At 33.9% G+C, this 26,165-nt stretch overlaps 1 protein-coding gene across 1 annotated transcript in view; it reads left to right on the top strand.

Moving 5' to 3' along the window:
* Positions 1–17,724, top strand: part of LOC144235935 (disintegrin and metalloproteinase domain-containing protein 32-like) — a 149,509-nt gene extending 131,785 nt beyond the window's left edge. Inside the window, exons 21-26 of the mRNA XM_077769550.1 lie at positions 5,677–5,750; positions 6,154–6,186; positions 10,126–10,164; positions 14,325–14,363; positions 16,652–16,690; positions 17,543–17,724. Coding sequence (XP_077625676.1) covers positions 5,677–5,750; positions 6,154–6,186; positions 10,126–10,164; positions 14,325–14,363; positions 16,652–16,690; positions 17,543–17,724 — 406 coding nt within the window. The remainder of the gene's footprint in view (positions 1–5,676; positions 5,751–6,153; positions 6,187–10,125; positions 10,165–14,324; positions 14,364–16,651; positions 16,691–17,542) is intronic.
* Positions 17,725–26,165: the final 8,441 nt, after the last annotated feature.

Raw genomic sequence — 26,165 nt, 5'->3', positions numbered from 1 at the left:
CTGAAAAATTATTTTCGATTTTATTACCTTATTGGGAGAGACTTGCATCTATGATTTATTCTTAAATGTTGGAATCAGAAAGTCATTTATGTATAATTGTATGTATGCCTCAATTATTGCAACATGATATGCTTGTTTTTTCATTTCAAAAACAAACTTTTTAATTATGTTGTTTGAAATATTTTTAAAAAATTTTTAATGTTTTATTTATTTCTGAGAGAGAGATAGCATGAGCAGGGGAGGGTCAGAGAGAGAGAGGGAAACACAGAATCTGAAGCAGGCTCCAGGCTTTGAGCTAGCTGTCAGCACTGAGCCCGATTCAGGGCTCGAACCCATGACCGGGAGATCATGACCTGAGCCAAATTGGGACGATTAACCGACTGACCCACCCAGGCGCCCCTCAAATAATTTTTTTGTGTGTTGGGATTCCCCTGGCCCTGTAAAGTTTTTCAGTTTTTCATGGCTTTCCTTCTGATTGTTGATACTTCTGCTTTTTATATTCTGAGGCAGTGACTAAATGCATAATGTTCAATTTAATTGTGATTTCTTGGCATATTATCTTTTTATCATTAGTAATTTTATCTTAAATTCTATTCTCACTGTTTTATATTGCTGTGCTAACGAAATTTAGGTATACCTAGTATATCTTTTTTCATCTCTTATTCTCAACTTTTCTTTCTTTTTAGTAGGTATCTTATAAACAGCCTTTATGTGGAATGCAGTAGTGGAGTTTGTTATGCTTATATGCTTAATATGTGATGGCATATAATTTAGACTGAAATTAACCATTTTATTTTTTCTTATTTGCCTTTCCCTCAAATCTATTTTCTTTATAGTTTTTTTCTAGTTCTCTTTTTTCTTCTGTTACTTTGCACATTTTACTGTTGTTTTTATTTTTAAATGATTTTCTTTAAATTTTAGTATTTATAATGTTATAAATGTTTAAATTTAATCATTATATGTACTCCTCCGAATAACACAAGGATCTCAGCACTTTAACACTAACCTGTCTTCTTCAATCTGTTTGTAATTGGCTTTTCATCTTCTCCCAAATAAGTGTTATTTTGTTGTTGTTGTTGTTATTGTTATTATTATTATTATGATTATTATTATTATATTGAGTCAGTACTTAATATGATTTCCTGTTGTAGTTCCCAAGTCTTTGCTTACTATTCCTTTATTTCAAACTTTTTGTTTTGAAATAATTAAAGAAATATAAAAAGTAAAAACAGCAGAGTTTCATTTGGGTTTTGGCAATGATAACATCTTAGATTAACATAGTGCATTTTTGCAGCTAGGGAATTGGTTTTGGTACAGTATTATTAGTTAAACTATAGACCTTACTCATATTTACCAACATTTACGTGCAGTCAGTCTGAGTCTGTGTGTGTGTGTGTACATAGTATTATGAAATTTAATCATGTCATTTGATACCACAATTATCACCATCCTTTTTTGGAATCCTGCTTTTTTCATGAAAGGTTGAATTTTATTCTTAGGAAGCACATATTTTAGTAGTTATAAGAGTAATGGTCTATGTGTAATAATCTGTTTGACTTACATGCCTGAAAATGGCTTTATTTCATTTTCACTCTTGTATGGGTATAGAATTTTAGGTGTAAGCCCTTTTGTGATATGCCATTTAATTCCAGAATGTACAGTTGTTGATGAGATGTCTGCTGCCGATTTAATTAATTTATTTTTATCTTATGCTTGAACTGTATTTCTTCTTTAAGTTAGCTTCCCAAGTATTCTTTTGTCTAAAGTCTTATGTTATTAAATTATTACCTGTGTGACGAATTTGTTTTTATCTACCCAGCTCTAACTCAGCATAATCTTTAATTATAAAGTTTTTCTTCAATTCTAGACATTCGCAGCCATCTCTTCAATGATTGACTCTTACCCATTCTCTCTTTTATATTTCTGCAAGTCCTATATTTTAAGGTCTTCTAGTCTGACTTCAATGGTGGTGGCGATGATGATGCTTGCTGTCCTTCTCTTCATTCACCTCCTCCTCCTCCCCTTTCTCCTCCATTTTCTTCTTTTCTTTTGACACTAGAATGAGGCTTTTAAAAACTGAGCTATGATTTATATATAGTAAAATTAATATCTTTAGTGTGTGTAATTCTATGAGTTTAACAATACATATACCAGGACTGCAATAAAATACAGAACATTTCCATTACCCCGCAAATTCCCTCTAACCCCACCTCCAGATCCTGGCACGAACAAATCTGTCTTTTTTGCTGTAGTTTTGCCTATTCCAGAACTTGGTATAAATAGAATCATACAGCATGTAGTCTTTTGAATCTTCCTTCTTTCCCTCAGGATAATGCATTTGAGATTCATCTGTGTTATTATGTGCTTGTTCTTTTTATAAATATACAGATGTATTGAGGTATAATTGATATACAGTAAATTGCGTATGCTTTAAGTGCATAACCTGGTATGTTTTGTTTTGATAGTTTGAAAAGTAACACTCGTGAAACTCATGAAACCATCACCACAATCAAGGTTATGAAGATATATGTCCTGCCCAAAATCTTACTTGTGTTCCTTGGTAATCTCCACTTCTACCTCTCCCATCTCCTTTATCCTCAGACTATTGCTGATCTGCTGTCACTATAGTTTAAGTTGCATTTCCTAGAATTTTATATAAATGGAATCCTACAGTATGTGCTCTTTATTTTTGTCTGGTTTATTTTACTCACCATAATTATTTTGCAAGCCATCCATGCTCTGATGTAGATCAGTAGTTCTTTTTTATTGCTGATAGGTATTCAGTTGTGCAAATATAGCATAATTTGTTTATCTATTCATTGGTTGATAGATGTTTGGGTTGTTTCCATATTTTAGCTTATTATAAAGAAAGCCACTATGGACATTTATATGCAAATCTCTGGGAATATGTGCTTTCTTTCCCTTGGGTTAATACTCAAGAATAAAATGGTAGGGCAATATGGTAGATATATATGACTTCTAAAGAAGAGCTGAGCTGTTTTCCAAAGCAGTTGTACCATCTTATATTCCAGCCACGAATATGTGAGAATTCTAGTTCCTCCACATTCTTGCCAACACTTGTTATGGTAATATATTTATTTTTTTTAAAGAAGTTTAGCAATGCTGATAGCGTATAGTGGCATCTCATTGTCATTTTAATTAACATTTCTCTAATGACTACTGACATTGTCAGTTGTTTCATGTGTTATTTTGTTGTTATTTGTACTTCTTTGGAGAAGTATGTGTGCAGATCTTTTGCCCATTTAAAAATTAAGTAATTTATTAAGTAACTTACAATTTAGAGGTATTTTACTTATTCTTTTTGTGCCTATTGTACCATGATTTCATAGGGAATGGGCTCCAGCAACTCAGGCTCCATTCAATTGGTTCTCACAAAATGTACTTCTCTGGATGGAACAGATTGGTGTTTCAGGGGAACCCAAGTACCAGTCTTTTTGGATTCTTTCCTTTTCTGATCATTTTCATTCACGCATTTAGGAAGCTGTCTTGGCTTTTAGAGTGCTTGATATGCTCATTGGGTGCATTGATTCTCTTGGCAGAAATTTTGTCCTTAATTGTAGCATGCTAGGTACATTGTAGACACAATTTTGCCATGATAGCATTTATGGGACATTCTTTTTTGAACTGTGCCCATTCCCTTGATGTCCATAAATATCTTAATTATCAATTCACATGTGTGCTAAAGAACAACTCCATGTTTTCTAAAAGGCTTAAAGTATTGCTGGTGCCACTCCTCTTTCCCTTTGTATTGGTCATTTTGAAAAACCATGGAAGATGGTGGTTCCAGCTGGAAGGCCCCATTTTTTAATTGGCCTGCTTCTTATTCCTGAGTCGTTCAGACCTTGTGGTCATTTTTAAATGAGTTGTTTTCTTATTATTGCATTTTGAGTGTTCTTTACATATTCTGGATGTAAGTCTTATTATATATATATGATTTACAAATATGTAGATAGGAGTAATCTAAGTCTTATTTTTTTATCCTTTCAAAGAGCAAAATTTTAACTTTTGATGAAATCCAATTATCAGTTTCTTTTTTTATAGATCATGTTTTTGGTTTTGTATCTAGGAAATAGTTGCCTGACTGAAATTCATAAAGGTTTTCTTCTAAAAGTTTTACAGTTTTAGGTTTTGCATTTAGGCCTATATATGATTTGAATTAATTTTTGTATGGGTTAAAAGATGTGGGTAGAGTGGTTATTTTCTGTATAAGAATATCCAAACAACAGCATTGTTTTTAATGTTTTGTAAAGTGGGATCAAAACAGTCACCCCTACTGAGGCAATACCCTTTTGAATAACTCTACCCAATTCTCCATAATATGATATTTTGAAACTCAGGTGGTGGGAACACAAGCTTTTCCTATCCCTATATGAACACAAAAGATTGCTCAATTTCAAATAATATTTCTCTGGCTTAGGTAGTTTCCTGATTTGTGTTCAATAATCAGTACTTTGCAGAAGACTCAAGAGGGATCCTCCACAGAACTCAGGAGTTTTCTTTGTGCAGCTCTTTCCTTCTCTGGTATTTTTCCCTGTGAGTTCTAGCTGCCTTGGCCTCCCAAGAACTCCAGTTCTAATAGCTCAACTCAGGGAGATTTCTGGCTTCGTCTGGGTCCCCCTGCTGTGCCTGGACCTGGAAACTCTCACCAGGCAATAAGAAGGGTCAATCAGTACATCTCACCTTTTTTATTGCCCTCTATCTGAGATCACTATCTTGTGCTGCCTAATATTGAATGTCTGAAAATCACGGTTTCATATATTTTGTCCAGATTTTCAGTTGTGTTAGGCAAGAGGGTAAATTGAGTCTGTTACGCCATTTTGGTCAGAATTGGAAGTATGCCTAACTGTACTTTTATATTTATCTCTACATTTCACATTGTGTTAGATTTTTAAATTTCATTTCACCATTTCTTCTGCCATCACTGTCCTGTTCTGGATTTATAGATTCTATTCTTGCAAAGATCTCTCTGAAGATTTTAAATATTATTACATTAAAGTTTTTTTAATCATTTGTGGGTTTTGGTGTGTGAATTCACTGTTTTGCTGTGGCTGTTCACATTAACTCTCAGTGGTTTGTAATCAGACTCTTTTATCTTCAGTGTCTTTTGTTTTCCTATGAAAATTCTGCATGTTCATGTTGAAGATAAACACATGTGGATTGTTTAACTTTTGCTTCTTTTATCAAGCAAAAATAATTGCCTTGCAATTGTTTAAGAATTTGTAGGAATGTGAACTAGGGTCCTAAAATTATACTTTTTGGAAGCTTGAGATTCTTCTTTCAATGATACATTTTTCCCCCATCTTCATATCCTCGTTTCCCTCTAGCATTCCAAAGGCCACTGGTCAGAATTTTTATTATCCCTGTTTCATGGGCGATACGGCTTTTTATGGCTCTCAAGTTTAATTAAGGAACTCATAGTTTTCCTACATGCAAAGGCCTTGAACTCCTTCTAAGAAAGAGCTATTATTAGAAAGAGCTATTAAATCTCTAGCCCCAAAGGTGTTATTACTGATTTAGATAACCCTGAAGTTATTCAGTTTTAGCTCCTGTTTACCATTTGAGCTCTCAGTTTCTTCATTTTTATTAGCACCGGGAGAAGTCTTTTCTTTTTGTTAACTTCAGTTATGTATTAAATGTTTGTGTTATTTTTTTCAGCAATTCCTCTGTTATGAGAAATAGGAGGAAAGGGGAAATTGCCCTGCCAGCTCACTCTGCCAGACTGTCTAGAAGTCAGTATGGGTTTTTTTTTTAATTCACAAATGTAACATTTTTTAAAAATCAATGAATAAAAGTTAAAGGTTGGGCCATGAAGGTCAGAATTAGGCACTCAGGGTCACATCTGTATTCTGTATTCAGAAGCAATAAGGAAAAAGCAAATCTGTGTCTTTTTGATAATCTCCTCACTGTGGGATTTGAAATTTGCACTCTTTGTGGATGAGGTACATTGGTATATAGGAATATTTTTTTTTCTCTTTGTTCAGTGACCTTGAACATTATTTTCTTTCTTGGCAGCTAGTCTTGTAAAAGAGGTAATACTGTTTATAAAATGGCCTGACTTTTATTCGTGTAGTTGGCAAGACTTTCTTAGGACTAACATGAGACATAATTTTCCATTTTTTTTTTAACGTCCAGCTCAGAAGGCAGCACTCACACATATGCTAGCAGGTAAGTAAATTAGAAGGTATCTTAAAATACATATTGTAAATTAAGAATGAATTAATAATTCATAATTTTTTAGAGATTGTTTGAACAGCTGCAATTGGTAAAGTAATGCACTGAAAACCAGGCTACTAACATATATAGTAATTTAGTTTCTACTAAATTAGCCTATTATTCATTTAATAAGTATTGCTGGTAGTCGACTCTGAGGAAACAAGGACTAAAATGGCCAACTCTAATAAGAAATAAGATGTACATAATTAGTAAAGAAAAAGGATATATAGTGCCTAGAAATAGCCCAACTTGGGTTGTATTCATGTGTTGCTTGGGTAAATAAGCAAGCAGATACCTGACATTTCATAGGTTGTACATGACAGAGCTCAGGGAAGCTCTGTGGGTTATGGATTGGGAGGAACTAATTATATTGACCTAACTGTGCTGATAGTATTTTGTCCCCATTAGTGTTTCTTACCCATAAATTCAGCCCTCACTGTTGTATAATTGCTATATGAACATTCTATTTGTTAGATTCATATGATATAATTTTTCAATTCCTTTACTCTGAGTCTTTTATTTAAGTTGGTTTCTTAAAAACAACCTGCCAATGGAACTTAAACATATATAGTCTCAAGAGTTTCTCAACAGTTACATTTAATATATTTATATACTTACATGTCTGCTGATGTGTTTAGACTAAATTCTACCGTTTTATTATTTTTTGTTCTACTTACCATACTTTTCCAGTATTTTATTTTTCTACTTTCTTTTATTCTATTGTGTCAATTGTACTTTCATTGTTTTTTACTTTCCTTCTATTAATTTAGTCATTATATGTTCTAATTTTATTCTTTTCATGATATTATTTAATGATTGAATTGTATTATTATTTATTTTTTTAGATTAAATGTTAACTTCAGCTATAATGAACATTTACAGTCTTCTAAGAACATACAGATCTTAGCCCATTTAACCCTATACTCTTTTATTCTCTTTTCCATATTATTATTTGATATTTAGTTATTCATAAATTTTTAACTCCTACAAACATCATCATTCTCATTCTCATTATTGTATTTAGTCAAAACATACTAGGATTTTACTACATATTTACCACTTTATTTCCTCATTATTCTTTTTTTTTTTAAATATATATATATTTTTTAATGNGAACTAAGCCACCCAGGCGCCCCTATTTCCTCATTATTCTTTTTTGAGTTTTCCCTCTATCTTTTTATGTTCAATCCCCCTTTTGGTGAAGTATATCTCTTAGAATTTCCATCAGTAAGTTTCTGTGTAGTAAGCTATTCATCTTATCCACCTGAAATTGTTTTTATTTCACTCTTGAATGTGAGTCTATGAAGTGTGAACTTTTAATTTGAGAGGTATTTTGCCTTGGCTATTTGAAGATATGTTAGTGTAGTCTGGCATTTAATACTAGAAGATGATAAATCTTCTTTTAATGTGTTTATTTATTCCTTAATGGTTAATAGGAGTTTATCTGTAGTAGGCTTTGTATTTCTATTGCTGTATAAGATATTACCACACCCTAGTGACTTAAAACAAGGGACTTAAACATTTGTTATATCAAAGTTCTGTAAGTTAGGAATACAGGTGGATTTGGCTGGGTAGTCACAAGGCTGACTTGAAGGACTGAAGGCTGTGTTCCTAGGTCATTCAGGTTGTAAGCAGAATCTAATTTCTTGCAACTATAGGTCTGAGGTACCTATTTCCTTGCTGGCTGGCTGCTAGCCCCTCCTCCCCCATTCCCATAGTCTGCCTGCATTATTTCTCATGTACCTCCCTTTATTTTCAAAGAAAAAGGATATTCAACTTTTCCTCAGGCTTTGACTCTCTCTTACATCCTTCTCTGCCACCAGCAGAATACACTACTTTTTTTAAAAGTTTATTTGTTTATTTTGAGAGAGAGGGAGACAGAGAGTGCAGGGGATGGGCAGGGAGAAGGAGAGAATCCCAAGCTGTCTCTGCACTGTCACTGCAGAGGCTGATGTGGGACTTGAACCTACAAGCTGTGAGATCATGACCTGAGCCAAAACCACGCGTGAGACGCCACCAAGGGCCCCCAGAATACTCTACTTTTGAAGGACTCATCTGATTGAATCAGACCCACTGAAAATAAACTTTGTATTTTAAGGTCAACTGATTTGGGAAATCTTTTCAGTACTTTGAAGAATGTTTGAATAACCAAGATATGGGGATCTTAGTAAGCCATCTTTAGAATTCTGCCTAACAAAAGCCTCTATGTTTTCTTCTTATCTCTAGACTTGTTATATCATAATATATTCTGTAGAGATTTTTAAAATATTTATTCACTTTTGAGAGATGGAGAGAGACTGAGCATGAGTGGGGGAGGAGCAGAGAGAGAGAGGGGGAGACACAGAATACGAAGCAGGCTCCAGGCTCTGAGCTGTCAGCACAGAGCCTGATGTGGGGCTCAAACCTATGGACCATGAGATCATGACCAGAGACGACCGAGCCACCCAGGCGCCCCTGTAGACGTTTTTTTAAAGCCATAAACCAAATTCAGTGTTTTCTGTCACTGAGAAGACTCACAACTTTCTTCAAACTTGGAAAAGTCTTAGATGTTTTCTCTTCAAATATTGAGTCTCCATCATTCTAAATCTTCTGTGTCTGAACTCCTTCATGTTTCTTAACTGGTCTTTTATTATATTTCTGTTTATCAAGTGTTCTGGGTGATTTCCCTAAACAATTAAAAAGTCAGTGATTCTTTTTTTTTTTTTTTTAGTTCTTTCATTTTTTTTGTTTAATGGATTCTCTTTATTGATCTCTATGGAAATCCTAAACATTCTTTTTTTTTAATTCTTTACTTTTCTCTGTCTGTGGACATTAACTCTCAGTGGCTTTTTTTCTTTGATTGTAAGGCTGCCTTAAGCACCAATGGTTTGCTCATGAGATTTATGTGTATCCTGCTTTGTAGAATCTTCCTTGTGGAGATTATTTCATGTGTTACTCTCCTAAATCATAAATGCTTACAATTGTTACACCTGGGGATCCAGAATTCATAGGAAGCATGGAGCTGTATCTAAACCTAAAACTGGTAAGGCTTGAGGTTCTTGTTTCTATATTTGATATTTTTTCCATCCACATCCCTAAACCATATGAAGTACTTAGAGTTTCTATGTCTCTGGGTGACCCTTTTCCATCTACACTTTTGAAGCAGTTACCCTGTTGCATCTCAAAGACTAATGGTAGCAGCATTTACTATCCCTCTTTTATGGTGTCCAAGTATAGAGAAGGAGTCAGTTCCAGCTTTCTGGGAGGGCCCAGCTCCTTATTGGCTAATGTGTATGATCAATTCACATACTTCTGGAGTCACTCAGCTTTAGTTCCTATTTACTTTTCATGCTTTCAGTTTTCTCTTTTTTTAATACTATCATGGGAAATTTCCTTTTTAAAAAAAAAATTTTGGTTACTGTTTTGTGTTGTTACTTTTTCACTATTTCTCTGTGTGTGCTAGAAGGGTGAAACTACCTTGTCAGCCCAGTCTGCCTGATTATCTAGAAGTCAGTGAGGATTTTAAATCATGACCTGTAATGATTTGTTTTTCAGTGGGTAAAGCATTAGATTGGAACTTGAAGGCCAGAATCAGGCATTTAAAATCAAGCATATATTCTGTCCTGGAAAATAATAAGGAGAAAACTAATCTGTTCTCTTGCTCCTTTCTTAGAAAAATGAATCTGTTTTTCCTGATTGGGGATTTGATACATTCTTTATGGAGATGATATGTGCGTAAATAAGGATATTATTTATCTGCATAATTAATTTAGTAATCTCTTAAAATTATTCATTAGTGCCAATTAGTGGTATAAAAGAGTTAATGCAGGTTACAAAATAGTCTGACATTCATTTATTATGTAGGCATTTTTTTAAGTATTAACTGGAAGCATTATTTTCACTCTCATTTAGATCCAGATCAGAAAGCAGCAGCCAAACAGATACAATCAGGTAAGAAAATTAGGAGGTGTTTTTTAAAATAAGAATGTGTTAAAAATGAGATTAACAAATTGATAATCAACAATAAATTGCCAAGTATCAATTGAGCAGTAACAATTGGTAAAGTGCTATACCAAAAAATAACCTGTTAGTATTTGGCAACCTAGTCCACTAATGACTATTTGTCTAGAAAAATCAATGTCTTCTTTCTTTGATTTTGTTAATATATGTTGGTGATTTAATTTTGGGAAACAAAGGAATGAATGATTGGTAAAATGTTAATGGAGCTAACTCATAAATGGGGAAGTCTACCTCTGTATTTGGAGATTTTTACAACTAGAATTTAAATGTATATGCTCATGAACAATTGAGTGAATTCTTATCCTGGTCACTTAAGAAAACTTTGCTGAAGAGAAACATTGTAATGAATTTTTTTAAGGTTATTTATTTATTTTGAGAGAGATAGAGATAGCATGAGAAGGGGAGAAGTAGAGATAGAGGGGGAGAGAGAGAATCCCAAGCAGGCTACCCACCAGCAGCACAGAGCCCAACACTGGGGCTCAAACTCACAAAGCTGTGAGATCATGACCTGAGCCAAAACCAAGTCGGAGGCTTACCCGATTGAGCCATCCAGGTGCCCCAAGAAACAATAATTCTATGGGGGTGTCTGGGTGGCTCAGTCAGTTGAGTGTCTGACTCTTGATTTCAGCTTAGGTCATGATCCCACAGTTTGGGGATTGATCCCTGCATTGGGATCTACACTGAAAGTGCGGAGACTGCTTGGGATTCTCTCTCTCCCTCTATCTCTGCCCCTCCCCTATTTGCATTCTATCTCTTTCTCTCTCAAAATAAATAAATACACATTTAAAAAAGACACAATAATTCTACATCTTCTGTAGCCTTTCAGTATCACAAAATAGTTTTAATTAGATTTCCATCCATTTCCTGAAGGATAGATATTTCTGTATAATAAAACAATAAGTCTTTAGTTTTCCACATCTGCCATTTTTGAGTTTGGGGTCTTTCTGCAGATACAAAATGTTTAGGAGTTTTTACACCCCTCTCTGACTTACAATCTTTATTTACTTGTAAGGAAGTGCTAGTGTTATTCCTTATGTGTTCTTCCAAAGTCCACTGCTCTTCCACAACACTTCTAAATCTATAGAGTAAACCTGGTAGGCTGTACCACATTTGTCTTATTCCTGAAGAGAGCTTTCTCTTCAATAAGAATGCCTGCCTTTCTTTATCTCTCTTTTCTTATTATAATCTTCTCTTTATAGTGGTACTTTGAAGTCATGAGTTACCATCACCAAACTAAAAAAATTGATTTTCATTTAATAATGATAATACTAATATGTTCCCTCTGTGTCAGGGAGTTAATTTATGGTACTCAAACACAGCAAGTCTCAGGTACTTTTCCTCAACTTGGACATATGTCTTATTATACTGTTATCTCAGAAAATAAAATCTATGATTATCTTTCTCAGCATTGGATAGCCAGCGTGTAGTAGAGTTCTTGGCTTATGCTGAGTGATCAATAAATATTTGTTGAATGAATGAATAAATAATGATTTATTTTAATTTCTCCCTGCTCCCCCCTCATGGGTAAACAAAATACCTTACAAATACAAAGATACATAGACACATACACATACACATCCATATATCTATGGATGTTATAACTGCTCTCATTTCTTCTTCTCTCACGTTATGTCCTAAAAACTTGTCATCATAATTCATCTCTTCTACGGTCATTATTCACCTACACTGGGTGAGGGATGACAATATTAATTATAGGAAAATTTACATTTCAGTTGTAGTAGTATAATTTAGGATGTTAATCCACTGCTCTAGCCTTTGGGCTTGGTGTGTACTAGAGAAATATTTTTGGGATAATTATTTACTTAAGTTTTAATAATACCACTTGATACCATTGCTTTGCTTTACTAACATAAAATCTACACTACAATTTTCAGATCATTTATTTTTGGAATAATCCTTATCTGGTGGAAAGTTAGTGGGAAAGGTTGTTGAAGTCAAGGAATGCAAAGAGGCGTGAATCCCAGTATAGTTATATTAATGCAACTTTAAGCATTAGTAATTTTTAAATATCTCAATTCAATTAATGCTTCCACTTTTTTCCTAAACAGTAGAAGGATCTTAGATCATTTAATAGCAAACTCCAATTATGAATCTCTCACATATTGTCATTTGACTTCAAGGTTCTTTACTTCCCTTCCATTAGTCATTGTTGTTGTGATTATTATATTTACTGGGATTTAACAACATATTTACCAATTACTTTGTTCACTATTCATTCTTGAACCCATTTTCCCATTTTGATTTCAATTTCCCTTTTCCTGAAATACAACCTCTTAGTTTCAATTAGTGTTTATGGTTATAAGCGTTTTGTGTTAAATTCCTCAACATGTCTTTTTTTCACACCCACCTTTGAAACAGATTTTAGATGATTATACTCTTCCAGCAGAGAGTCACTTTCCACAACTCTTTTAAAGTGTTCTGTTGTAATGTGACATTTACTGTCATTGATGGGACCTCAGTTGTTAGTCTAATTAATTTCTTTATTACTTTTTGATTAATGTGTGTTTGCTGTAAATGGCTTCTAAGATTTCCTCTCTGTCTTGAGTTTTGTTATTTGATTACGATATGTTCTGATATAATTTGTTTTTATTGATACTCATCTGGAATATAGTCTTTGGATATAAGCACTCAGGTCATTAATTCTATTTAAAAAATTCAGTCATTATCTCTTCAGTTATTGACCCTTCCCCATTCTTTTTCTTTCCTCTAAAATGACTAATCTTAAAATGACTATATTAGAGAGAGCCTTTTCACTTTAGCTTCCATGTTTCTTAACTTGACTGTTAATGCACTGTACTTTTTCACCTCTCTATCTGGCATTAATTTCTTCATATGAGCTTCCAAATTACTCATTCTCTAATGTTCATCCTTTATGTGTTTTATTCCCATCTTGATCTCTGTGGAGATCCTAAATATTTCTGTTTAAGTTTTTTATATTTTCCATTAATCTTAATGTGTGAGTTTTTTGTTATGTTCTGCTATGGCTGTGGGGATTTAACACACAGTAGTAATTTGTAATTTAGACTTGTAAACAATGTCATCCTTAGGAGCAATGATTGGTCTTATGGGAATTCTGCATGCTCTAAGTTGTAGACATGCTTTAGAAGAGGGTTTCAGATTTACCTATCTTGGAGCATGAATGTTTCAGTATTTTCTATACTTACTGGTTCAAATTTGTAGGTAGTAGAATTAAGGAACTGAGATCATGTCCCTCTACATAGCACAGGCCTGAGGTTTTACTTCTCTACATGGTCCTTTTCCATCTACATGGCTAAGCCAACTTACCTGTTGCATTCCCAATGGCCATAACATTTTTATTTGCCCATTTAGGACCACTAGTCTCAAGGTTTATTCTAGCTTTCTAACATCTGTTATAAACAATGCCTTCTACTCCTTCCAAGCTACAGTTAGTAAAACCATGTTTCTTAGGGTGTAAATAATTCATATTCCCTTGTAGTCATTCAGCTTTTGCTCCTGTTTTCCTTTTGAACTTTCGGTTTCTCCTTCTTTTTATTTTATTTTATTTATTTATTTTTTTTTTTACTGACAGAAGGGAAAGCCTTTTTGGCTGTCAATCTCCAATAGGTATTACATTTTTGTGCTGTCTTCTTCAGCTTTTCTTTGGAATAGAAAGGGAAAATTTTTCTTGTGGAATAGAAAAGGGAAGTCTTTCCTGTCATTTCATTCTGCTAGATTGCCCAGAAGTAAATAAATGTGAGTTTTAATTTGCAAAATGTGGCAATTTACATATCAATGAATAAAAAAAATCTAACTTGAAGCCTGAGAGCCAAATTTAGGCATTCGTAGTCAAACTTACATATTGTGCTTAGAAGTGGTGAAGAAAAATAATTCATTTTTGCCATCTTGATACTTTTTCCTACTGGAGGTTTTAAATTTTGCATTGTATGTTTTACTTGGTATTGGGTAAATAAGAGTATTACTTATTTTATATGTCCCAAGTGTTAAAAGAGTTAGTTTTGGTATAAAATGGCTTGATAGTCATTCTTAATATAGGCAAGTTTCTTAATATTAACCTTTAGAAATTATTTTTATTTTTTATTTTTATTTAGATCCAAGTCAGAAAGTAGTGCTCAAACATATACCAGCAGGTAAGTAACTTAGGAAGTTTCTCTGATAAATAAGTATATTCTGAAAATAAGAATGAACGGAGGCACCTGGGTGACTCAGTTGTTTAAGTGTCCACTCTTGATTTCAGCTCAAGTCGGGAGATTGAACCTGTGCAGGGCCTGGTTGGGATTCTCTCTCAACTCCTCCCCCTGTTCTCTCTGTCTTTCTCTTTCTCTCTTTCAAAATAAATAAACTTTAAAAAAGAAAATAATGAACAAATAATTGCTTAGTATTTTTTTAGTGGCCACTGTTGATAAAGTACTGTCATAAAAACAATTATTAGTATTTGCCATTCTAGTTTATTAACTCAGTCTTTTTTTTCAGTTGACTAAATTTTTATTGATTCCATACTCTTTTGATACATAGGAAAAAAACTAGTTAAATCTAATGGGACAAGATATCTATAATAATTTTGTGGAACTAACTGATAAGCAGAGCATTTTTACATTCTTTATGATGAGGTACACAAAGGAAAAACTACTTTTTTTGTCCAGATTACATTTATATTCACAAACTCAATATAAACAATGGGGTAAATTCCACTTAGAAGGAGTTTATCATAGAGATGGTATCATAAACACACTAAAACTCGTTTCTTACAGCCCCTCAACAGCCCACAGTTGTGTTAACAAAGGTTCTCTGAATTATTCTTAAGTTCTTAGTTTCCCATGCTCCACAGTTGTGGCCTTGTGATCTTTCTAAAGTCATCAAATATTTATTGTTCTGCTCACATTTCTTTCTCCTTTATTAGAGTTTTAGTTTTCTTGTATTGTCTGACATTTTTCCTTAAAGTGTCTTCTTTTACTTACTTTCAATCCACTAGTATTCCAGAATATCCTTTATAGCCATAGGTTAAAATTTCAGGCTGTACCACAACATTTATAGTTTCTATCCTTTCTGATGAATTCACTTCCTCCATTAGGGAAACTATGGAATTTCTATATCTTTTATTCTCTCTGTTATTTTTGGATATCTCCTAACATAATTACCCTTTTATAGATGTTAATTACATTCTCCCAAGTAAGTATGAAAAAAGGCTAATTTTCTTTATTGTCTCCATTCCCTATCAAGAGAATGCTCAAACACTGTAATTCTTCCAAACTCCTGCTTACCTAGAAGCATTACTTTGCTTCTATATATACTCCAAAATCACTTGAGGGTAATGGCCATGTGTATTTTGCTAACCAATTTAGAGTTACTACCTAGCAGAGTACATGCTTAATGAATACGTTGTTAATGAGTGGCAGATTATTCTTGAACTTCACATACACACATAATTAATATTATTACTACTCCAATTGTCCCTTCTCTCATTGTTGAATATGAGATTCACATAATCATCCTCTTCTAGAAGTGGTATTCAACTGAAATGAGGGATAGTCAAGGGCATGGTTAACACTACCAAAACAAGAATTATTTTAAATGCTGGAAATCTAATGGGTTGTACATGTCGGTAGACTCACAAGTCTAGATCCCTTTATTGGTTTGGGGGAGAACTGACTACAGTTAACCTTTGAACAACATGGATTTGAACCATGCAGATCCACTTATACATGGGCTTTTGATAAACATATAAATATAGTACCATAAATGTATTTTATTTATGATTTTTAATAACCTCTCTCTTCTCCAGCTTACTTTATTATAAAATACAGTATATAATATATATAAGGTAGAAAATGTCTTAATCGACTCTTTGTTATGTGAAAGGCTTCTAGTCAACAGTAGACTATGAAGTAATTAAATTTGGGGGGAGTCAAAAGTGTTATGTGTGGTCATCGACTCTGGGGGTTGGCAGCCTTAACCCCTTTGTTGTTCAAGGATCAACTGTATATTAAAAAGGGGTGTTTCACAGTCAGAATACTTGGAAAAATCTGCTTTAAGTTCTGAAGATACAGAATCGCAGAGGTAGGGAAAGGATGGGAAGGGTAAAATTATATCACTTATCACTGAATTATCTCCCTAGTCTTAGCATCTGTATTATTTTCTCTGTCAATAAACCTCATTTAATTTGTCTTCAATTTATTTTTTCTCCAATTCTTTTGATTAAAGGATCAGAAATAAATCTATGAATATAAAAATTAGAAAAACATCCCAAGAATTTGATTTTGACTCTTGGTAATAAGCAGTATAAATGTAGACATTTGGCAGATATTTCTTTTTTACCATCTTTTGAAGGGAAAGAGGAAGAAACTTCCATTAAAAATATAAACAACTTTATTGTATTGTATTGTATCAAATTAAAAGTATTATTTCCTTATTTATTTAGATCCAAATCACAGGAAAGCACCCAAACACATAACAGCAGGTAAATACATTAGGAGCTGTCTCTTAAATATGTTTGGAATTAAAATGAAATTCATAATCTGTAGTATTTATTGGGTAGTTGAATTAGTAAAGTACTACATCAGAAAAAATGTATTAATCTTCTCTACTCTTATTATTAGTCTTTTTTCTTCAGTTCAATAAAGTTCTCTTAAGTCTGTTGGAAATGATCTCTTGTGGTAGAATGGAATTAAAGGGTTGAATCTAATAAGATATCTGATATGTAAATTGTCCTATAAAGTAAATTCATAATCAGGGCCACTTTATCTGTTAGGCATTGTAGGCACAATATTTAAGTCCTATGAGTTTCCAACTGCCAAAAACAAAACAATTACAACATGAAAAACCAAACAGATTGGCTCAAAATATGGAAAAAGTAAAATTAATATATATTTCAATTTCCAAAATAATGCAGCTTGACTCATATCCATGAACATTTTATTGTATGAAGGAAAATGTAAGATTTTCTCATTTGCAAATACTTCTGATTAAAAATGAGGCTTCTCCAGAAATCTCATAAAATTGTTGCATAAATTTTACTCACAGCCAAATAATTTACAAGCAAAATTGCAAAACCTTTTTTTTAAGTAGGTTCCATGCTCAACCTGGAGCCCAATGTGGAACTTGAACTCATGATCCTGAGATCAAGACCTGAGCTGATATCAAGAGTCAGATGCTTACCCAGCTGAGCCACCCAGGAGCCCCTAGAATACTTTTTTTTTTTGGACATGTGAATTTTTTGCTTGGCAGTATCCCCAGTTCATATATTTTACAGTGGAAGGGAATTTATTGCTCTCAGTACCTTAAGCATGTGTGTCTTTTTTCTCTTCCACAGTAACTAGTAATTCCTTCCGAAAGCAATGGATATCACAGAGTATCTCACTGAGAAATGAAAATTCCACCAATGCTCCCTTGGTCACAGTTGAAGGAAACAATAAATCGAGTGTGGAACTATTTGCATGTGCATCTGTTTTTCTTTCTTCTTTCACCCCTGAGGCTTCAGTTTTGTCATTTTAGGGCTGTTAACTGAAGATACTCATCTCCACTCATGCAATCTCCATCCTAACCAGGTTCCCTGAGCTCTTTTTCCCAGCTCTCCTACCACCCATTCCTGCTTACTTGCCTGGGGCCCCAGATGCTGGGAATCTGTGTCACCCGCTTTCACTCTGGAAGAGCTCTGGGTGGTAGTCCATGTTCCTCCCCCTGGTCCTTCTCACCGGACTTGGCGGAGGTGAGAAGGCTGGCTGTATACAGATCTCAGTAAATCCACATATTTGCCCACCTCACCCTCCCCAAATCCCCAATCTAGGCTTCTGAGGGAAGCTGTGCTTGAGGACTATACTACTGTCCAGGACTCTTGCTCTGTCCCCCACGTTTCCCTTGTCCCTTTGCTAAGTGACCCACAGGGTGAATCCCAGAAGACAGAAAGACCCAGAGAACTTGGGCTTGAGTCTCAGGGACAAAGGGTAACCCCTATCAGAGTTTAGTGGTAAGGCTGATAAATTGAGTTAGGTAAAGTTTCTCTCATTTTCATTTTTTGAAAGTTTTATGAAATTGTTTACTTTTCCAATGAAATATTTGTCAGAATTCACCGGTGAAACTGGAGTTTGCTTTGTGAGTGATACTTTAATTACGGATTCAATTTCTTTAACAGAGTACTATTCAGATTTTTAATTTATTCTTGCAATAGTTTTTTTTCAAATATTGTAAACTTAAAGGAGTTTATCCATTTCATTTATTGGTCAATCTTTTCACAAAAAGCTGTTCTTAATAACCTTTTTTAGTGTTATTAACCTTTTATGGGATCTTTCTGATCAGGGTTGATAAGTGTTTTCACATTAACTAAAATTTATTAATTTCTTCAGACCACCTCTTGTCTTTTTTTCTTTTTATTTATTGCATCTCTGTTTTTTGTTTCATTGATTTCTGGCTTTTTAAAATTTGCTCTTTCCTAGCTCTTGGAAGTGAAAGTTTCGATCATTTATTTTAAACATTTTTCAAATACTTTAAAGGTATAATTTGCTTTATATACTTCTTTAGCTTAATTTCATGAATTGTGATACGTTGTATTTTTGTTCTTCTTCAGTTCACAATATTTTCTAATTTTTACTTTGATCTCTGAATTCTAGGTTACTTAGAAGTGTATTGTTTAACTTCTAAATATTTTGATATTTTCAGTTTAGTCTTTTCTTATTGATTTATAATTAATTCAGTCATGGGCAGAGAACATACAAACACAACTTCAATCCTTTGAAATTGTTGTTTTCCTTATGGTCCATACTATGATCTACTTTGGTGAATGCTCCATGTGCACTAAAAAAATGGACAATTTGCAATTGTTGAAAAATGTCAATGAAGTCAAGTTTGTTACCAGTATTTTTGAAATCTTTAAAATTTGTTTCTCTTTTCTATTATTTCCTGAGAGAAATGTGTTAAAATTGCCTATTATTGTTGTTGATATGTTGTTTTAGGTATATTAGTGTTTCACATATTTTCAAGTTATATTTTAGTGCATATATCTTTAGGATTGGTATGTTTTTCTGTTGAACTGACCCTTTATCATCGTATAATTCTTTTTATCTATACTAATAGTCTTAGTTTTTATTTTACATTTTTTTCTGATATTAATATAGCCATACCAACTTTTTAAAAAGTTCTTTGCATAGGGATATATTTTTCATCCTTTAACTTTCAATGTATCTTTCCTTATATTTAAGATGTATCTGGTGTGAACAGAATATAGTTGAATCTTGTATTTTTTTAATTCAGTACTATAATTTTTTCAAATTGCAATGTTTAAAAGTATTTACATTTAATATAATTTCCGATACTGTTTGTTTTAAGCATACCATTTTGTTATGTGCTTTCTATTTGTCCCACATTTCTTTGTTCTTCCCTACGCCTGTTTTTCTTTTAGGGCAATTGAGGATTAATCTCTTTTTCTTCCCTATTCTCTTCTAGCTGTGCTTTTTTTTTTTTTTTTTAACTTTATTATTTATTTTAAGAGAGAGAGAGGGAGAGAGAGAATTATAATCAGGCTCCACTCTGTCAGCATGGAGCCTGATGCAGGTCTTGAACTCATGAACTATGAGATCATGACCTGAGCCAAAGTCAGAAGCTTAATCGACTGAGCCACCCAGGTGCCCCTCTAGCTATATTTTTTAAATATTAATATTTTTGCTAGCCACTCCAGAGATTATAATATTTATCTTTAATTTATCACAGTCTACCTTGAAATAATATTATCCTACCTAACAACAAAATACTTTAACAACAGTATAATTTTTGTTACCTCCTCCTACCCTTGGTGCCACTACATTAATTCTATACACTTAATAAATTCCACTTATATATTGCTGTTATTTTCACCTGAAAGAGTCAACAGTGTTCTCAAAAAATTAGTCTTTTTCACTTACCTACATGTTTAATCTTTCAGGTACTCTTAATTTCCTCTTACAGATCTGTGCTTCCATATGGAATCATTTCCCTCAGCGTGAATAACTTTCTTTAGTATTCCTTACAGTGTGCTACTGATGGTGATGATTCTTTCACCTGTTTTTCCCATTTGAAACAGTTTTTGTTTTCATTTTCATAAGATATGTCTAATTATTGCACATAGAATTCTAAATTGCCATTATTTTCCTTTCAGCACTTTTATTTTGTGTTTATTTGCTTTGTGTTTTTTTAAATTTTTATTTAATTTCTAGTTAGTTAACATGTAGTGTAATATTGGTTTCAAGAGTAGAATTTAGTGATTCATCACTTACATATAACAACACCCAGTGCTCATCACAAGTGCCCTTCTTTTTGTTTATTTGGTTTGGTTTATTTTTATTTTATTACTGTTTTTAAATTTACATCCAAGTGAGTTGGTATACAGTGCAATAAGGATTTCAGGAATAGAATCCAGTGATTCATCACCTAGGTATAACACCCAGTGCTCATCCAAGTTTCCTCCCTATTGTCCCTCACCCATTTGGCCCACCCCCCATCCAGCACCCCACCAACAACACTGTTTGTTTTTTGTATTTAACAGTCTCTTAGGCTTTGTCTCCCTCTCTGTTTTTATATTATTTTTGCTTCCTTTCTTTATGTTCATTTATTTTGTATCTTAAATTTCATATGAGTGAAGTCATATGATATTTGTCTTTCTCTGACTAATTTTGCTTAACATAATGCACTCTAGTTCCATCCACATTTTGCAAATGGCAAAATTTCATCCTTTTTGATCACTGAGTAATATTCCACTATATCTATCTCTCTCTCTATCTCTCTATCTATCTATCTACACCATATGTTTATCCATTCATCAGTTGATGTATAATTGGGCTTTTTACATACTATGGCTATTGCTGATAATGCTGCTATAAATATTGGGAGTGCAATTCTGGGTCATAGCATAGCTATATTTTGAAGTTTTTGAGGAACCTCCTTACCATTTTTGAGTGGGTGCACCAGCATTTTGCATTCCCACCAGCAGTGCAAAAGGGGTCTTTCTATGCATCCTCACCAACATCTGTCATGTCCTGAGTTGTTAATTTTAATCATTCTAACAGGTATGAGGTGGTATCTCATTGTGGTTTTGATTTGTATTTCCCTGATGATGAGTGATGTTTAGTATTTTTTCATGTCTTGGTTGGCCATCTGGATGTCTTCTTTGAAGAGGTGTCTATTCATGTCTTTTGCCCATTTCTTCACTGGATTTGTGTGTGTGTGTGTGTGTGTGTGTGTGTGTGTACTGAGTTTGATAAATTCTTTCTTTGGATACTAACCTTTTATCTGATATATCATTTGCAAATATTTTCTCCCATTCTGTTGCTTTCTTTTTAGCTTTGCTAATTTTTTCCTTCACTTTTCAAAAGTTTTTATCCTGTTGAGATCCCAATGGTTCATCTTTGCTTTTGTTTCCCTTGTCTCTGGAGACATGTCAAGTAAGAAGTTGCTGTGACAGATGTCAAAGAGGTTGTTGCCTGCTTTCTCCTCTAGGATTTTGATGGTTTCCTCTCTTACATTAGGTCTTTTATTTATTTATTATTTTTTTAATAGTTTATTGTCAAGTTGGTTTCCACATAACACCCAGTGCTCATCCCCACAAGTGCCCTCCTCCATGCCCATCAGGCCTCTTCTCTCTCCCCCACACCTATTAGTCCTCAGTTTGTTCTCAGCATTCAAGAGTCTCTCATGGTTTGCCTCCCTCGCTCTCCTTCCTTATTTCCCCCCTTCTTCTCCGCCATGGTCCTCTGTTAAGTTCCTCCTAATCCTCCTATATGTGCAAACATATGGTATCTGTCTTTCTCTGCCTGACTTATTTCACTCAGCATAACACCCTCAAGGTCCATCCATGTTGCTACACATGGCCAGATTTCATTCTTTCTCATTGCCATGTAGTATTCCATCGTATAGATAAACCACATCTTCTTGATCCATTCGTCCGTTGATGGACACTTAGGCTCTTTCCATGTTTTGGCTATTGTTGAGAGTGCTGCTATGAACATTGGGGTCCATGTGCCCCTATACATCAGCACTTCCGTATCTTACATTAGGTCTTTCATCCATTTGGAGTTTGTTTTTGTGTATGGTGTAAGAAGTGGTCCAGGTTCATTCTTCTGCATGTCGATGTCCAATTTTCCCATTACCATTTGCTGAAGAGACGGTCTTTTTTCCATTGGATATTCTTTCCTGCTTTGTAGAAAATGAATTGACCATATAGTTGTAGATGCATTTCTGGGTTTTCTATTCTCTTCCTTCGATCTTTGTGTCATACTGTCCTCATGACTACACCTTTGTAATACATCTTGAAGGTCAGAATTGTGATGCCTCCAGCTTTGCTTTTCTTCTTGAGGATTACTTTAGCTATTCAGTGTCATTTCTGCTTCCATACAAATATTAGGATTCTTTGTCCTAGTTCTGTGAAGAATGTTGGTGGTATTTTGATGGGGATTGAATTGGATATGTAGATTACTTTGGGTAGTATAGACATTTTAACTATATTCTTCCAATCCATGAGCATGGACTATTTTTCCATTTCTTTGTGTTTTCCTCAATTTCTTTCATAGAGTTTTTCTATAGTTTTCAGACTATAGATCTTTTACCTCTTTGGGTAGGTTTATTCCTATGTATCTTATTGATTTTGTTGCAGTTGTAAATGGGACTGATTCCTTAATTTCTCTTTCTTTTACTTCATTATTGGTGTATAAAATGTAACAGACTTCTGTACGTTGATTTTATATCCTGAAACTTTGCCAAATTTATGTATCAGTTCTAGCAATTTTTAGTGGAGTCTTTTGGGTTTTCTACATAGAGTATTATATCATCTGTGGCTTCCTTGCCAATTTGGATGCCTTTTATTTCTTTTTATTGTCTGATTGCTGACAATAGGACTTCCAGTACTCTATTACGTATCTGTTTTTCCTCATTGAGGATGTTATTAGTTGTGGGTCTTTTCTATATGGTCTTTATAATGTTGAGGTATATTCCCTCAGTCCCTACTTTATTTCAGTTTATTTATCAAGAATGGATGCTATATTTTGTTATATTTGCTGTATTCATTTTATCAAGAATGAATGCTATCCACATCCAGCTCCCTCCACCCCAGAAGTGCACACCACATTCCACTCTGGGGAAAGTTGTACACTTCCAAAATCTCAGGGTTTGAGCTCAAACACTGTTTGCAAAAAACAAACAAGCAAGCAAGCAAGCAAACAAGCAACAACAACAAAGAAAACCCTGTGGCATTCAGTACTTCTCGATTCCCAGTCTGTGGTCTAGAGAGGGTTTCTTCTTGTGTGAACTCAGTGCCACACTTTCTCCACCCATCTCTCTTTCTCTGACTTTTGTCTTTCCACAGGAAGGGTTCTCTCCCCTCTGTGGTGCCATGATTTTTCTCCCCCCAGTTCACTTCTGCACAACTTCTACCTGCCACACTGTCTCCCTCCAACAGTGGATATTCTTCTTCTACTCCACATATCAGTTTCCTGGATGTTCCAAGTGATCTGACCTCAATATAGCTGTGTTTGAGGGACACAGAAAACCCTGGGACCCCTACTTCTCCACCATCTTAACTCCTCCACCTTGTTAGAAACTTTGAATTAACCACTACTGTTTCTCTGGAGAAAAATAATATGTGAAAAAAGTGGCACTCCTCTCCCACAACAAGCACTGCAGTAGCAGAGCCAGTGAGTGAAATCCTATCTTCAACATCCACTGTCAGCCTGTGTGTGGAACTCTGACTTCCGCCCTCACCACCTTGCAGTAACAAGGTGATGGTCCTCTTTACTTAAGTTAATGAGTGGGATCCTGATTCAAATGACAGTTTTTTCCTCAGAAATAATGGAGGACAAAGGAAGTAACAGAACATTTACTTTCAAGTGCTAAAATAACTCTCAATACAGAATTCTATATCCAGAAAAAAAATACCTTTCAGAAATGAAAGTGAAAGACATTTTGAGATAAAGAAAAAGAATTTGTAACTAGCAGACATATTCTAAAAGAATAGCTAAAGGAAATTCATAAGAAAGAAAATTATATTAAAAGCAAACTTGAAATACCAGAATGAAAGAACAACAATGGAAAGGCTAAATACATGGGCAAACACAATAGATCATTTTTTTACTGTTGAATTTTGAAAAGTCTGATGATTAAAAGCTTAAACTATAACACCGCTAGGTAAAGTTCTCAATATATGCAGAGAATATTTAAGACAATTATAGTGGGGATCACTTTGTGTAGATATAAAGGGGCCTAAATGATAAGTTTTCAACATTCCACTTAGAGTGATAAAATGTTAATACTAGCAGACTGCAATAAGCTATGTATATATATTATAATATATAATATATGTTCTAGAGAACATATAGAACAACTAGAAGGAAACTTTTAGTTTTTACATGGTTATACAGATTTTTTTTTAGTTTATACTGTTTTTATATGGCTTCAAAATAGTATAAATTAAAATGTAGTGCTGAAAAATATTCAAATAACTTACAAAAAGTCAGAAATGGGACACAGAGCAGCAACAAATAGAAATCAAATAACTTAAGGGTAGGGTTAAATTCTTATATGTCAATAATTACATTATATATAAATGGTAAAAACATCAGTTGAACAACAGGGATTGTAGAAATAGATTTTTTAAATGATACAATTATATACTTTCTAAAAAAAACTCCCTTTAAATATAATAACATATGTAGGTTAAAGGTAAAATGATAAAAACAAATATATGATGCAGACACTAACAGGAGAATGCTTTAATGGCTACATTAACATAAAAGTAGACTTCATAGCAAAGGAAAGTACCAGAGTGACATTACATAATAATAAAAGGGTCAATCCACTAAGAAGACATAACAGTATTATATGTATATGAAGAAAACAAAGGAGCTGCAAAATACATGAAGCAAAATTGACAGAACTGAAAGGAGAACTCCATTATGATTTTATTATTAGTTAAGGAATTCTCCATTTCTCTCAGTACTTTATAGGACCTTAGACAATAAAGGTATAAAGAAATGAACTATCCCACTAACAAATGAAAGGTAATGGACATTTATGGAACACATCATCCAACAACAGCAGAATACAAATTCTTTACAAGCACACGTGGCCCATTCAGTAAGCTAGACCATATCTTCAATCATTGAATGGATCCCAAAAATCTATAACTCCTCATACTTTTGTCTCTTGGTTGATTCCTATTATTGAATCTGTGTGAAACCTACTGACTTGATTCTAACAAATAGAATACCACAGAAGAGATGGGGTGTCCCTTCCAAGATTAGATAATAAAAAACTAATGTTCCTGTCATGTTTTATTCTCTCTTTCTCCGACTTTTCTCCCTTGCTTGCACTAATGAAGCAAGGTGCCAGTTTTGAGAAACACCTTGAATAGGCACACATAGGAAGGAACTGAGAATGACCTTTTTCCAGGAACCAGGAAAAGATGAAGGGCTCTTGCTCAATAGTACATGAACTGAATTTTGCCAACAAGTACAGGAGGAAGTGGATCCTTCTCCAGTTAACCCTTAAGATGACTGTATCCCCAGGTAACATCTTGTTTCCTACCTGCAAGAGACTCTAAATTAGAAGATCTAATAAGTGCTGCCAGGATTCCTGATCTATAGAAATTAGTATTATAAATGTTGATGTTTAAGAAAAGCAGAAAGGGAGGGAAAAAGGAACAGTGGAACTACAAAATAGCCAGAAAACAATAACAAGATGGCATTAGTAAATCATTACATATCAATAATTACTCTGAATGTAAATGGATTGAATTCTCCAATCAAAAAGACACAATGACTGAATGGATTAAAACAACAACGACATGACCTAAGTATATACTGCCTATAAGAGACCCACTTCAGTTTTAAAGTCATACATAAGCTCAAAGCCGAAGAGATAAAAAAAAGATATCCCATACAAGTGGAAACCAAAAGACAGCAGAGATGGCTGTACTTATA

Source organism: Crocuta crocuta, unplaced genomic scaffold (assembly GCF_008692635.1).
Source record: "Crocuta crocuta isolate KB4526 unplaced genomic scaffold, BGI_CrCroc_1.0 scaffold698, whole genome shotgun sequence".
NCBI lineage: Eukaryota > Metazoa > Chordata > Mammalia > Carnivora > Hyaenidae > Crocuta > Crocuta crocuta.
The sequence above is the reverse complement of the archived record's forward strand: the minus strand, read 5'-3'. Positions and strand labels throughout refer to the sequence as shown.